Source organism: Eriocheir sinensis, chromosome 14 (genome assembly GCF_024679095.1).
Source record: "Eriocheir sinensis breed Jianghai 21 chromosome 14, ASM2467909v1, whole genome shotgun sequence".
NCBI lineage: Eukaryota > Metazoa > Arthropoda > Malacostraca > Decapoda > Varunidae > Eriocheir > Eriocheir sinensis.
This window is the reverse complement of record NC_066522.1, coordinates 3,062,488-3,076,026: the sequence shown is the minus strand read 5'-3', so window position 1 is coordinate 3,076,026 and position 13,539 is coordinate 3,062,488. Positions and strand designations below refer to the sequence as shown.

Below are 13,539 nucleotides of genomic sequence, written 5' to 3'. Positions count from 1 at the left end.
TTCCATCAATCTATACTGTCTCCTTGGTCAAGTGGTTAGCACGCCTAGCTACCAATCTGCAGACCTGGGTTCAAATCCTGCCCTAAGCACTCAGCGTGTACCCAACCTTACTGTTCACCCTCCTTTTCAGGCTAATCAATAAATGGATACTCAGGGAAACCTATGTTGAGGTAGATTAAATCAGCACATTACTTATATCCCAAAATTTCTTCCTTACTTGAATATAATATTTGTGACAATAAGGAGACTGAAAATGAGAATCTAAACGGTAATCAAAGACTTGCATAGAAATTCATTTTACTGTATTTTTATTTAAACTGTGGTATCCTAGATGTCACACTTGCCCTGTGTCCCAGGGTAATGATTTATCACACACCAAAGGCTCACGGATGGATATGGGCAGAGGTCACACACAGCTATCACATATGCCCCCAACTTTACCTTTACCTTTCTCAATAGCTCTGATGCCCTGTTCCCTTTGGCAAGTCACCTCAAGGGGGTATTTATGCCAAAATTCCAATCCAGGAAAACGCTGTGTACCATGAAGGCCCTCCTAAATACCCCACAACAACTGATGGTTTGGTGAACTAGCACCCAACCATAACAACCCTCTACTGTTGCTTACTTTGCTGCCAATGATAGCAACACCGCAGCTTTTAGAGCATCACATATTTATTGTAAACAATTGAACTTAACAAATCAAACTAAAATAAATCTAACCCAACTAAATTATAGCTAACCTAACCACTGCCAAAATATGATATGCTAGACTGCACTCATAAATTTTTTTACTTTAATATTTTGCAGTTTCTTCAAATCTGGAAGCTATTAACTACTGCTCTGCACAGAGACCAAAATACTACACCTAATGTCAGTTCTAACCTTGCACAAGATGGCTACCATAATATTAGCACTTCAGAACACCAACTGATAGTACATCTTCCTTTTTGCAAGGGAATTAGCTGTGAATCATCACCTTGATTAGAAACTAACTAACTAATAGAGAGAATATGCCAGGGGGCATGTTGCTTCACTCATCTGCCGCCTCCACCCTTGACAGTTTTTCTGAACAAGGCCCCACACAGTTACCCTTCCCACTCTAACCAACTCTTTCTTGGCAGGATCAATTTACCCTAGCCATGAGTCACAGGGTGTTCCCTTGGTCTCCTCCACTAGTCAGAAACCATTACTATTTTGATATGAAAATATAGGGTATATATATGTGTAGTATAGCTACCTCAAAATACCTTATACACTTTCATATTATGGTTGCAAGGTGAAAATACATAACCTTTTACCAAAATATGAATGAGCATAAGGTTAGAAACTAAACTAACCTAACCTAAGCTGACCATGCCAGCATTGCCAATGCATCAGCATAAGGGTGGTGGCTGCGGTCTACAGTGCAGCAATTAGGTTTCATTAGTTGCTAACTATGCGTGCCTTCATATTATGGTCAAAGTACATGTATTTTCATCCTTTACCCATAATATGAAGGCATGTAATGTATCCCAAAACATGATGCATTTCATATCAGAATCTTTTATATAAAGGCCTTCAAAGTAAATTTAAAGTATTACTATCAAATACAAGGACAGGACTTCATAAAAATCAGTTGTGACCTTGTGTTTTACACAAAAAAGGAATTCATATTTTACCAGTATTATATGATCACACAATGGACTTAAGATAGTTTAAACGGCAATGCACTCATACTTTCTGGAGGCACTGCATGTATGCATAGTCACAACCTGAGTTATCAAGATCACATCATGAGACATGCCCAACTCAAATTATAAATCTACATACAGCTATTAACCCATAAAAGATAATAGTACACTAGGCAAATTATATTTATAAAGGGCTTTCATGTAAATACAGTTAAAAATATATTATTCAGCAAGCATTCATATGCAAGACCTATGGAAACTGAATAGTAGGTTAGGGTGCAAATACTGTAACTGCGTGTGGCTGAGGTGCTCATCTCTGATCCATTGGCACTTTTGAACCTGTGGTAAGTAAGAAACAATTTACCCTGGGACAAGGGCCAATGTGAGATCCAAGATTGTCATAGTTTACCTTCTCCAGGTTTCCCCAGGTACCCATTTATCAACCAGCCCAAAAAGGGTGGATGTACAACAGCTGGATGAGCTGCACGCCAACTGCCTGGGCCAGGATTTGAACCCAGGCTCGGGTAGAAGTAGTCAAGAATGCTGACCGCTAGGTCACAGAGGTGGATGAAACTGAATGTATACTATATTATTTATGACACATTTAGGAGTCATAGCCAATACAGGCATATAGTAGTATCACAAGATACGAGCCCAGATAAGGACTACCTCCGGGCCGCTTGGAGGCTCCGACATTTAAGCAAGCCAAGAATTTTACATGTAGCAAACACTTCATTGGAGGTAAAGTACTAGATAACTGTATATTAGTATAGCAACACAACATAAATGGAATCAACAAATCATCTGTGGTTTCAATGTGGGTATGGGTGTGATATTAGCTTTCCAATGTGTCAAGAGTTAGATAATGTCAGGTAAAATTCAGTAAATTTTAATTAGTTAACCCTTTCACTCCGGGGGACGTATATTCATGTCCTGGTCACCAACTTTGGCCAACCGCTCCCATCCAGTGGATGTGTCTATACGTCCTACTTGCCACATACGGGAGACGTGTATATAAGTCCTGTTTAATTTTAGTATGCCATAGCAGGGATACGTTTTCTGGGACATGGATGGTTTTAGAGAAAAAAAATTTGGGTAACAAAACTATACAGTAACGAAGAAGAAATTCTACTGTGAGAACTTTTGCATTCTTTCGCAAACATATCTTTATCTCACACACACACACACACACGCACACACAAAGGGAGGAGGGGGTTGATAAGTTCGGCCTATATATATCTTATGTGTGTGGAGTTCCTCTTCCTCTGAGTTGAGTAGCCATTACTCACCACCCCCTTGGCTCAAGGACGCGGCCTCCCCTCCCTGCCTTCTATTCTCTTTCTTTCTTCCTTCCTCCCTTCAGTGTGTGTGTGTGTGTGTGTGTGTGTGTGTGTGTGTGTGAGAGAGAGAGAACTAGAGCATGAACTAGTGCTAGGAAAAAAGCATGTTACATTATCATCATGCACTCCTTTGAAAGTTGTAAAGCAACAAGGTGGCATGAGTCTGGGATCAACATAAGAGATTGTAGCCTATTCGATTATAACTTCCAAAAGCAGTTTTCCACAATTATGAAAGATAAACAAACTACCCAACCACCCATTTAAATGTTGAATATGATTTAAGCATGTACATGTTGATGGTAAGTTGGGGGGGTGACACAACAGTAAAAAGAAATGCTAATCTGAACATGCACAGGTCTACTGCTATTCAAAATAAAGGAATTTACTTAAGTTAGTTAGTTTGAACATTACATGCATCTACTTCTCACTGATGGGTAATGAAGGTGCAAGGCATTCAAGAAACCTTACCTGATGTACATTGAAGAAGGGTACATCGTGATGACTGTCAATGGGAGGCCAAACCCGATGAAGTATGGCCAGTTGGCCTCAATGTAGCTACCAAAGGGAAAAATGGTTTATCAGTACAAGCCATATGGTAATACATTTATAAGGTTCAGATTACCAGCTAAACTATACCCCTATATCTGCCCTGTGTTGGACAACCGGGCCCTTGCATAATCTCTATCTTCTTGTGCAGTGCATGAATAAATCAATACATTGGGGGTTACATTGCCTCACCCATCCTATGATGCCATCCTGTGGATTCCTATGCAAGCATCTTTCCCATATCAAGTACCTCCCAGCAGAATCCATTTACTTACTTTAGCCAAGAATTTTGTGAGTGCCTCCTTGCCCTTTTCCACTCAGACATGCCTCTTTCAGACACAACCCAGTGAGCAAGGTCAATTACGGGGAAGCATGCCACGTATCCACATAGCTGGAATTAGCATTCACAGACTATGCAGGTCTCAACTCAGTTTCATGAAGTAATTGCAGATTTGATACAAACCTATTCCAGCAATACCCCATGAATCTGCAAAACATTTGTTAGCAAAGGTGTAACTATTAGTGTCTATGTCCATAGCTGGGCGTTATCGCGATACTTTATCGCTGATAACAAAATCGGGTTATCGGCCATTCACTACTCATTTAAATATAATCGGTATCTTCGTTACTTTTGTAACCAAACTAGCGATAATCGCTACTTTTTTCCGACTCTCAGAAAAAATAACACGTTGTCTCCTCCCTACTGCGCATGCGTGGCCCAGGTGCCCAGTGTTGTGTGAAAACACTTCAGTGTATGAAATATCTTCGGTGAAGAGATTTCAAACTTAGATCATCAACATTAAAACACTTGGTTATTTTTTGTGTTAGACTCAAAAATCAATATATCAAAAAGAAAAATCATTTAACTTTGCCCAAAATGATTATTCACTGCCTCAGATTTGATATTCCATATTCGTTTTTGAGCATGCCATGGTATTGAAGGCACCCGGTGTTGTGTTATTTGGTGTCCCATTGTCAAAATCTGGCGCTTTTGTTTACAAACACTGGTCTCTTGTGAACTGCGCATGTTCAGACCAGTAAGCGTAGCCCGGTACAGTCTCACAAAGCTTTTTAACACATTAAGAGTTGCTGAAAGGCTGAATCAGACACACAGTACCACCATCCTCACTGTTTCTGGAACGACATTCTGTACATATAAATACAACTCGTACAGAGTGTCGTTCTAGAAACAGCGAGGATGGTGGTAGTGCTACTGTACGTATGTCTGATTCAGCTTTCCAGCAACTCTTAATTACGGTTAAAAAGCTTTATGAGATTGTATAGGTCTACGCTTGTTGGTCTAAGCATGTGCAGTTCATGAGAGACCAGTGTTTGTAAACAAAATCGCCAGCTTTTGACGGTGGGGACACCAAATAACATAACACGGTTCAGGCGTTTCTAGCATTACCGTCCATAGGTACGTGTCAACGTGTGGTTTTCAGATTTTGTAAGTTTTCTAAAATACAGATAATGAAAATTTGAATTTATCTATGTATTTTTTATTTGAAACATCAATATAGTATCGTTTTCGCCTATCGGACTTATCGCTAGCTAGTATCGGAATTGTGGATTTATATCGGGTATCGGTTATCGCCTGTAATTGTGTCTCCAGTTAACGAATATCGGTTATCACCGATAAGGTTTTCCATTATCATGTATCGGTTATCGGGAATAAGGTTTTCCGTTATCGTGCCCAGCTATGTCTATGTCTCACAACCAAGTAAGACAGAGAGCACGAGCGACTTGATGATCCACATTTTTGCCCTTCTACAGTACCATCCCGAGTTTAGCACTTGCTTCGTTCCAAAGGTATCGATAAACTCAAGGATCACAAAACTCAAAGTATTGAAAACACTGAAAAAGCACTTATTGGTTCCAACCTGTGGAGAAACTGACTTTCTTTTTCTTTTTTACTTACTCCTTTGTTATCTCAAAATACATACCTTAGTAAAAGAAAGAAAATGGGAAGTGAGAACGAGTCGTTTTAAATCCGCAATTGAAGGCTGCTGCCTTATGATTGGCTGGCAGTTCTAAAAACACGCTTGTGCTTCGCTGAGTCCAATGACATCATCGACGGCACTCACCCAATCAGCAGCCTCACTGCCTTCAGGTGGTGTCACACTGGCCGTTTTCCTCCAACCGTTGGGGCTACGTACGCCCAACCGGGAGCAAGTTGTCGGTTGTCTGTAAGCTTGTGTCACACTAGGCCTTTTTACTCCAACTGCGTTGGCGGTAGGGCCAACCGGCAACTCCAATTTTTCCAGGTGTGCGTCACACAGGGCCATGGTCGGTTGCCCATAAACAAAGCAGTCGCTCTGTATCCACATGGTGTTGTCTGCTAAAGTAAGGGCTGTTGCAGCTTGTGCAGCCATTACCCAAGATATGGACTTGTTGCTGCAGTTAAATGGAAGGAAGCAGCGGGTGTCGGTACGATTATGGGTTCAAAGACAGGAGGACAGGAGTGTTTACCCAAACCTCGTCAGAGAACTGGGTAAATTTCCAGAATATCACCCGTGGGACACTGTTGGACAAACCTATTTTTTCTGGTAGTTTTCTGTTATGAAATAATCTGCTAATTGTTTCTGTTGCAAATCATTAAATCACTAATATAATGATTGACTTTTCAGTACCTGTTGTACAGTACCCTCTCGAGTTTCGCGCTATCCGAGTTTCGCGATCCTCAAGTTTAGCGCTTAGTCCTAAATTCTTACCATTCCGACTTTCGCGCATTACCGCCCCGAGTTTCGCGGTGCTTTGACACGTACGGGTCGCGTCTACCTACCGTCGGCGTCATGCATGCTGCCTTAAAAGGTGGTGTCCAACCATTGGGGCTATGGGCAACCACGGTTGCCCGTATCCCCAGCCGGGAGTGAGTTAATTGTTGGGTGTCTGTATGAATGGAAGACGATTGTGGGTACGAGCGTGGGAAAGTGGGTACCTCACGGCTGTATGTAAACAAACAGACGACGGCAGTGGCTGAGGAGTGAGGAGCAATGGAAGATGGCCCACCAATAGACTCATAAAATGGACTGACAGAGCTGGTTTGCTTACTGCTTGATTAACAAGATAAGAGAATATCCCGTGCTGTGGAACCACAATCCAAAACCCTTTTACTCTAGCCTATAAAAATTGTAGAACCCCCAGTGTTGTTTTCCTTTTCTTCTTCTTCTTTTGACCTGTAATGCATGGGAGCGACGGTGAAAAGTAATAGTGGAAAATAGCAAAAAGGGCATAGAAAAGCAAAATCAGGGAAAGAAAAGGACAGAAAAACACCTAAGTTCAGGGTGAAGTGTATAAGTGCGCACTGCAAAGTATTTAAGTGCACATTGTGAAGTATAAAAGTGTGGAGAAAGAGGACCTAAGAAGCGATACAAAGCATTACAGGTCAAAAGAAGAAGGAGGTCCACTACACTGGTGCTGTTGTAAAGGCAATACCTCCAACACCATCACCACATGACAGCGACGGTCGGGTCCACTACACTGGCCGGTGTTACGAGAGATATCTCCCCGCTGAAATTATTCATTCTGCTGTCCAATACGCATGTACGCTGTGGGAATACACAGCATTAAAAATATTAATTTGCCTGGTTTTGTTCTAGTTTGTCCGCTTGCGATCTTTGTGAGCAGTGAGGGAAGTAAGGAAACAGTATGCAAGTTGAACCTCTCTGCGAGCTATTTTGCGGCTTCGGCGGCAGTTTACGTTCAATAGGCATTGAGAAGTCAATCATGATATTAGTGATTTAAAGATTTATAACTGAAAGACTATATCGTAACACACAAAACTACCAGAAGCTATAGGTTTGTCCACTATAAACACTCGCCTGCGCCAGAACGGCCTGGGCCGACCATCAGGCCCCACCTGGAAGAAGCCTTGGGCCGACCATCAGGCCCCACCAGGAAGATGCCTACCGGCGCAACAGGCAACGACATAAAAAAAATAAATAAAAAAATGTACCACGGGTGACCGCTAGCGACCGCCCTTACTTTAGCAGACGACACCACGTGGACCACAAACATGTTCTCAGAATTGCCAGCCAATATTGTAAGGCAGCTGCCTTCAACTGCGGCTTCAAAACGACCTGTTCTCACTTCCCATTTGCTGCCTATTACCAAAGTACGTATTTTGAGATAACAAGGGAATAAAGTCGAAAAATTGTGATAACAAGGGAGTAAAATCGAAGAAAAAAAAGTTGTTGGGTTTTTTTCCACGGGTCAGAACCAATAAGCGCTTTTTCATGGATTTCAATACCTCGAGTTTCACGATCCTCAAGTTTAGCGCTATACCTTCGGAATGAAGCAAGCGCGTAACTCAAGAGGGTACTGTAAGTGCACCTGCTGCCACAGCCAGAAAATAGCTCAGAGAGAGGTTCAACTTGCTTACTGTTTCTATTATTTCACTCACCGCTCTTAAAAATCACAAGTGGACAAACTAGAACAAAACCAGGCAAATTAATGTTTTTCCTGCTGTGTATTCCCCCAGCGCATGCGTAGTGGGCAGCAGAACAACTTATTTCAGCGAGGAGATATTTCTCACAACAACGGCCACCATAGTGGACCGCCGCCACCATGTCCCGTCCTGAGCTGCGTATTTCTGCCACCCCACGCTGCGTGCCGAATAAATTTAAACTAACCAAACCTAATTTAACATAACCTACCTAAGGCTTCACCCCCCTTCCGTATGCGACAGTAAAGCAATATGGCAGTGTGTTGTATGGACACAAAATGCTTCATATGGCACCAGGGTGTTCTTTGCTGTGAGACAGGTGATGTTCAGAAATAATACCAAGAACTGTGCTGTGAAGACTGGTGTTGTGTTCCTGAGCCAATAAATAGCCTTCATGCAGTGATTCATGGGTAAATTTACAGAAAATAGCATCTTGATATTTCCAAAAAACAAAACTGTCTTCATGTGCATATGAAGGCCCATAATTTGGACAGATTTTTTGGGGGGGGGGCTTGAGGGCATCATAGGTTCGTGAGGTGGGGGAGCTGGCAAGCGAAGTGAACATAGCCATGCTGTTGGGGGATGTGTGAGAACAGCTCTGTTTATTAACAAGTCTTTGTTTGTTTACATTCGCTTCTGAGCATGCATAATTCATGGGAGGACAGCTAGAAACACAACACTGGGAGTCCTACAATTTTCATAGACTGGAGAAAAAAGTTTTTTGAATTGTAGTTCCACCGCATGGGGTGTTCTCTTATCTTATCAATTAAACAGTAAACAAAGCAGCTCTGCCAGTCCACTTTACAAGTCTCTTGGTGAGCCATCTTCCACTGCTCCTCACTCCTCAGTCAGTGCCGTCATCTATTTGTTAACATACAGCTGCACGGTACCCATGTACCCACAATAGTTTTCCATTCATACAGACAACCGACAACACTTTCCCGGTTGGGCATACAGGCAACCGCGGTTGCCCACAGTCCCAATGGTTGGATGAAAATCACCAGTGTGACATCGCCTTTTAAGGCGCATGACGCCGACGGTAGGTAGATGTGACCCGTACATGTTAGAGCAGTGCGAAACTCAGGGCGGAAATGCGCAAAAGTCGGGATAGTGAGAATTTAGGACTAAGCGCGAATCACAAGGATCGCGAAACTCGGATAGTGCGAAACTCGAGAGGGTACTGTACAAAGGTATCAACAATGCCATAAACTCATACTGAGTGAGCTCATAACACAGTGGACCAATTTGATCTGCCATAAGACTTCCTGATATGACATGTCATTGCTCTGCACTATGCTACAATAGTATGTGAAATTTTCCAGGATCGCAATGTCCTTACCACATGCATGAACAGAGGGTACTGTTTCATCCACTAAGCCTCCCAATATCTGTGCCTTTGTCTTGGCCCAGGGGACCTGAAGTCACAATGGCTTCCCCTTCATGTGCAGTGCCTCGAGAGCTATCACCAGATCCTCTAGAAACTTAAAGATTACTCCATCAACAGCAAAAGCAAAATTGGTGACCCTGGTATTGCTAGTCCTAGGAGAATAGGTTACAAGTTGCACAAAGTCATAAACTATCGTTGCATTTGAAAATTAGTTCAACTATTCCTATGTGTCTATATGATCAAAAATTAAAATCAACCAATGAGCAGCAACTTTCCTCTTCCCCTATGCCAATGAGGGTTTTGAAGGGATTCAGTCTCTCGTCTGACACATGCTTGTTGGTGGCCTCTCAAATATTATATTCTATATTTTCATCACCTATTTCTCAATTTTTTGTTTGACTAACTGGCCTCACAGCTGCACGGAGTGTTTTTTATTATCATTATTATGGCCCTAATTTAATTTTCATTGTATGGAGAGCAACTGTGTTGTATGGAAAATGTGTCCTAAATCTAGGTGTCGCATGACAAGGAAATACTTTAAAAGAAACATGCTTAGTGGAGGGTCTACTCTGCCATGCCTAGCAGTACAGCTCTGGTCTCTTTTTTATCATGAATCTGCATTTCTCAACTTTCTAAAATCTAAATCTTGCAAAATTCAGGAGAGAAGTGTTGGTGTTCATGGGAAAACATATTAATCACAGCCATCTATCTCAATGCCAGTAATAGCATTAAAGTCACCCAATAAATTGTGTTCCTTGGGGGCCATTGATCTGGGCTTCATATTCTTGTTGCAGTATACACTCCTACTAAGATGTGTGAAACTGAAAAGGAAGTGTTCTATGCCAAACTCAATTCTGGAGACCAGTGCCCCGCTCAGGACACACTCGTTGTCTTGAGCATAAAACATCTGTTCAGTTTCACACATCCCAGAAGGAGCATACACTGCAAAAGAATACATGAAGCCTAAAGTGCAATTCATTCTTACTTTCATCATATACAGTAAACCCCCATGATAACGCGGTTCAGTTTTCGCGGTCCTGGTATTTTGTGTTTTTTTTCTGTAAGACTTATTAATTTTGATATCGCGTATATTTTCGCCATTTCGCAGCATTGTTTATGAGTTTAAATCTCACGCATCACAACAGAATGGCCGTACATACTGATTCAGCCAATCAGAGCGTCAGTATTGTTTTCTCGGCCGCTGATTGGCTGTTGTGTTCTAGAAGCATCTCGCTGCTTTTCATCTCGCAGGGAGAGAAGCTGTTCGCCGTGTTCTGTCTCAGTTCCGCGTGTCTCCCTACAGTGTACAGTGTGTTTCTACTGTTTTAAAAGTGTTTAAAGACCTTAAAATGCTTGTAAAACTACTGTAAAAGTTATAAAAACATGCTTAGGATGTATTTAAATAAAGTATTTCTATTTCGCGGATTTCCACTTATTGCGGGTGGGTCTGGAATATAACCCCCGCGATGGAGATTACTGTACTCATCAACCAAAATAACTTCAACAAGTGGCTTCAGTCGGCAGAAACATTTCCATTTCCTTGTACATGATATTTAATAGACAAATGGGATTCAATTAGAACAATTTGTTTTCATTTAACTTTATAAGTAGTATGAAACCATGAATGGATGATCTGTAAACTGTACTTTATAATTTGTGTACATGTCAGGTTATTTAACATATTGGGAATTAGGTGTAAGAAAGTTTTAAAGTAACTCACCTCAGCCGTTTGTACAGCTCCCAGCCCATATTGAACCATCTGTACTCGAAGGCATAGAGTGACTGTAGCATACACATGTGCACACCACTCACAATCGTGCTCACGCCCACAAGTGGTAGCATCCTTATCATATTTGCCTGACAAGGAGCCAGTAAGCCATAATGAGACATTTGATATCCATCATGAAGACTGGAAATAAATAGGCAACAGGAATCTTTATTGAAGTATTTATTTTGTTGTCAGTTAACTTTCATTCTGATAAGTGACCATTTTCTTTTCCTGTTCAATTATGTAAAGGATAAAACAAGAAGCACAATAACAACTATATGAAATTAAATACATACCTGCATTAGGAAAAGAAACTGAATGAATATGGAGATGAAAATGTCAGCCACCATTTTGCTGAGGCTACTGATGAGCTGTGGCTGTCCCTGGCGCTGACGGTAGGCACTGTCCGCGATATCCTGCAGAAAATTACACAAATATTGCCCAGCATATGCATACATCAAAATTATCTACCACTATCTATCTATCTGCCCATTTATATATCCTAATACTTCTTCCTAAGAGATCCATCAAAGAGGTGGCCACAGTAAATCTATTTTGTATTCTATTACTGCACTCCATCTCTCTAATGTATTTTTTAATTCTATCTGTTTGCTTTACTGGTGGCCTTCCTGCCTCCTCTTGCCCTGTAATTCAATTCATATGCCTTCATAAAATCACCATTCTGCATCTTCATTAAATTTCTCCCAGATGTTATCCCATGTATGCCTAATGTTTTCTGATATTTTAAGCTTCCCTCTCAAGTGAGCGCTATCCACACAGCAGATGGCTGCCTTGTGTCAGACATGGATGGGCAGAAGACTCATTGGGCTGAGTACTTTGAGGAATTATGCATGGCAAACCCTCTGAGTGGGCAGCTTCCAGCTACTGGGTTGCAAATGGCAGATGTTGATCCACCTCCCGATAAAAGCCCATCCTCTCTTGATGAGGTCAGAGAGGCTATGCCAAGGCTGAGTGGTGGAAAGGCAGCTTGTATTTGTAATATCAGTGCCGAGCTGCTCAAATCTGGAGATGAGGCCTTGATCTGCGAGTTGCATGCAGTCTTGACTGCTGTAGAGCATTCTGTTACCATTCCCCTGACTGGCAGAGGGGGCTGGCAACCTCGTTATGTGAGTGGGCAACCTCATAATGAACCAATAAGCTTCCTGTCACCTGCCTTTCCAAGTACAGCAGGCGCGCCAACACGTCTTCACACTACACAAAACGCCTACTTCGTGGCTTGAGCAAGTCAACAGCTCCTGCCATGAGGTACAGTCGGCTATAGAGAGTAGTGACACACTGTCCAGTAAGTTTCGTTCAGAAAGCGACATCTGGCAACCCCTCCACGCGACATGAAAATTATTATATCCTATCGAAATCGTACTTTTGTGGTGATTGGTGGTCACAGGTGCACTCTACATAATTTTAAGATAGATATTTATCAAAAGTGCCCGTCGCTAACGCTTAATAAATATTTTTTCTTTAGGCTCTGTCGCTACATTTTGACACGAGCTTTTAGTTTCGTTCAAATTTAGTCAAGAGCAACTCTAAGTTGTTTATCAAACTATGATATATTTAAAAATATGCTGCACTTATTAGGGGAGATTGTTATGCCTTTTAACTAAAAACAAAAAATTCCTGACAGCCGAGATCTTGTTCTTTATAATTTTTTTAATACGTAATAATAGGCTATAAACGTTCACATGATGGCGTCGTCGACCACGGGCCTTGGCTGGACCAGCGGTATTCTATTGAAGCCCTTATGTCCGCAGGCACTGCAGTTGAGCTGCCACGTCAGTGGCTGTGGAAACGTATAATTTTTAATACCTAAAAAAATAGGAGAGGCTGGGTGGGGACGGGAGACATATGTCCATCAGCGAAAAACGAAGGGGTCAGCTAGTCAGCGACGCCCCGAGATCAACACACACACACACACACACACACACACGTATTTATACTTTGATATTACGTAATCTTCACTGAGAAATGATTTTAGATTTTTAATGATCTCCTGAACTGTCTTTGAGGCTTTATAGTAACGGGAATTAAGGCTGCGAGTTAAACAGACCCTCAAGCCTATTTGCTGTTTGATGGTAAGGAGCATTAGTCACTGCCTGTCTCTGTGAAGGACAGCATTGCACACGGTATTTTCAAAGTTTAATAAGAAAGTGTTTCGGACTGTTCGTGATGTTTTACCTCGTCGTCATCATCATCATCATGTAGAAGACATTCATTATCGCATTTCTAAATTGAATTCATGTAATCTTGTATATTTCTAACTACATTATATTATAATATAATATAATATTATACAATATTATAATTTCACGGTCACACACACACGATACACACTGAAACGAGTCACTAACATCACCAGTGAATGCGCC

General features: G+C 41.6%; 1 protein-coding gene across 3 annotated transcripts in view; it reads right to left on the bottom strand.

Annotated features, from left to right (window-relative positions):
• LOC126998338 (etoposide-induced protein 2.4 homolog) overlaps positions 1-13,539 on the bottom strand; it is a 40,996-nt gene that overhangs the window by 14,786 nt on the left and 12,671 nt on the right. For all 3 annotated transcript variants that reach the window (XM_050859835.1, XM_050859837.1, XM_050859836.1), the window contains exons 4-6: positions 11,452-11,571; positions 11,108-11,244; positions 3,479-3,565 (exon numbers count right to left, since the gene is read on the bottom strand). In XM_050859835.1, coding sequence (XP_050715792.1) covers positions 3,479-3,565; positions 11,108-11,244; positions 11,452-11,571 — 344 coding nt within the window. The remainder of the gene's footprint in view (positions 1-3,478; positions 3,566-11,107; positions 11,245-11,451; positions 11,572-13,539) is intronic.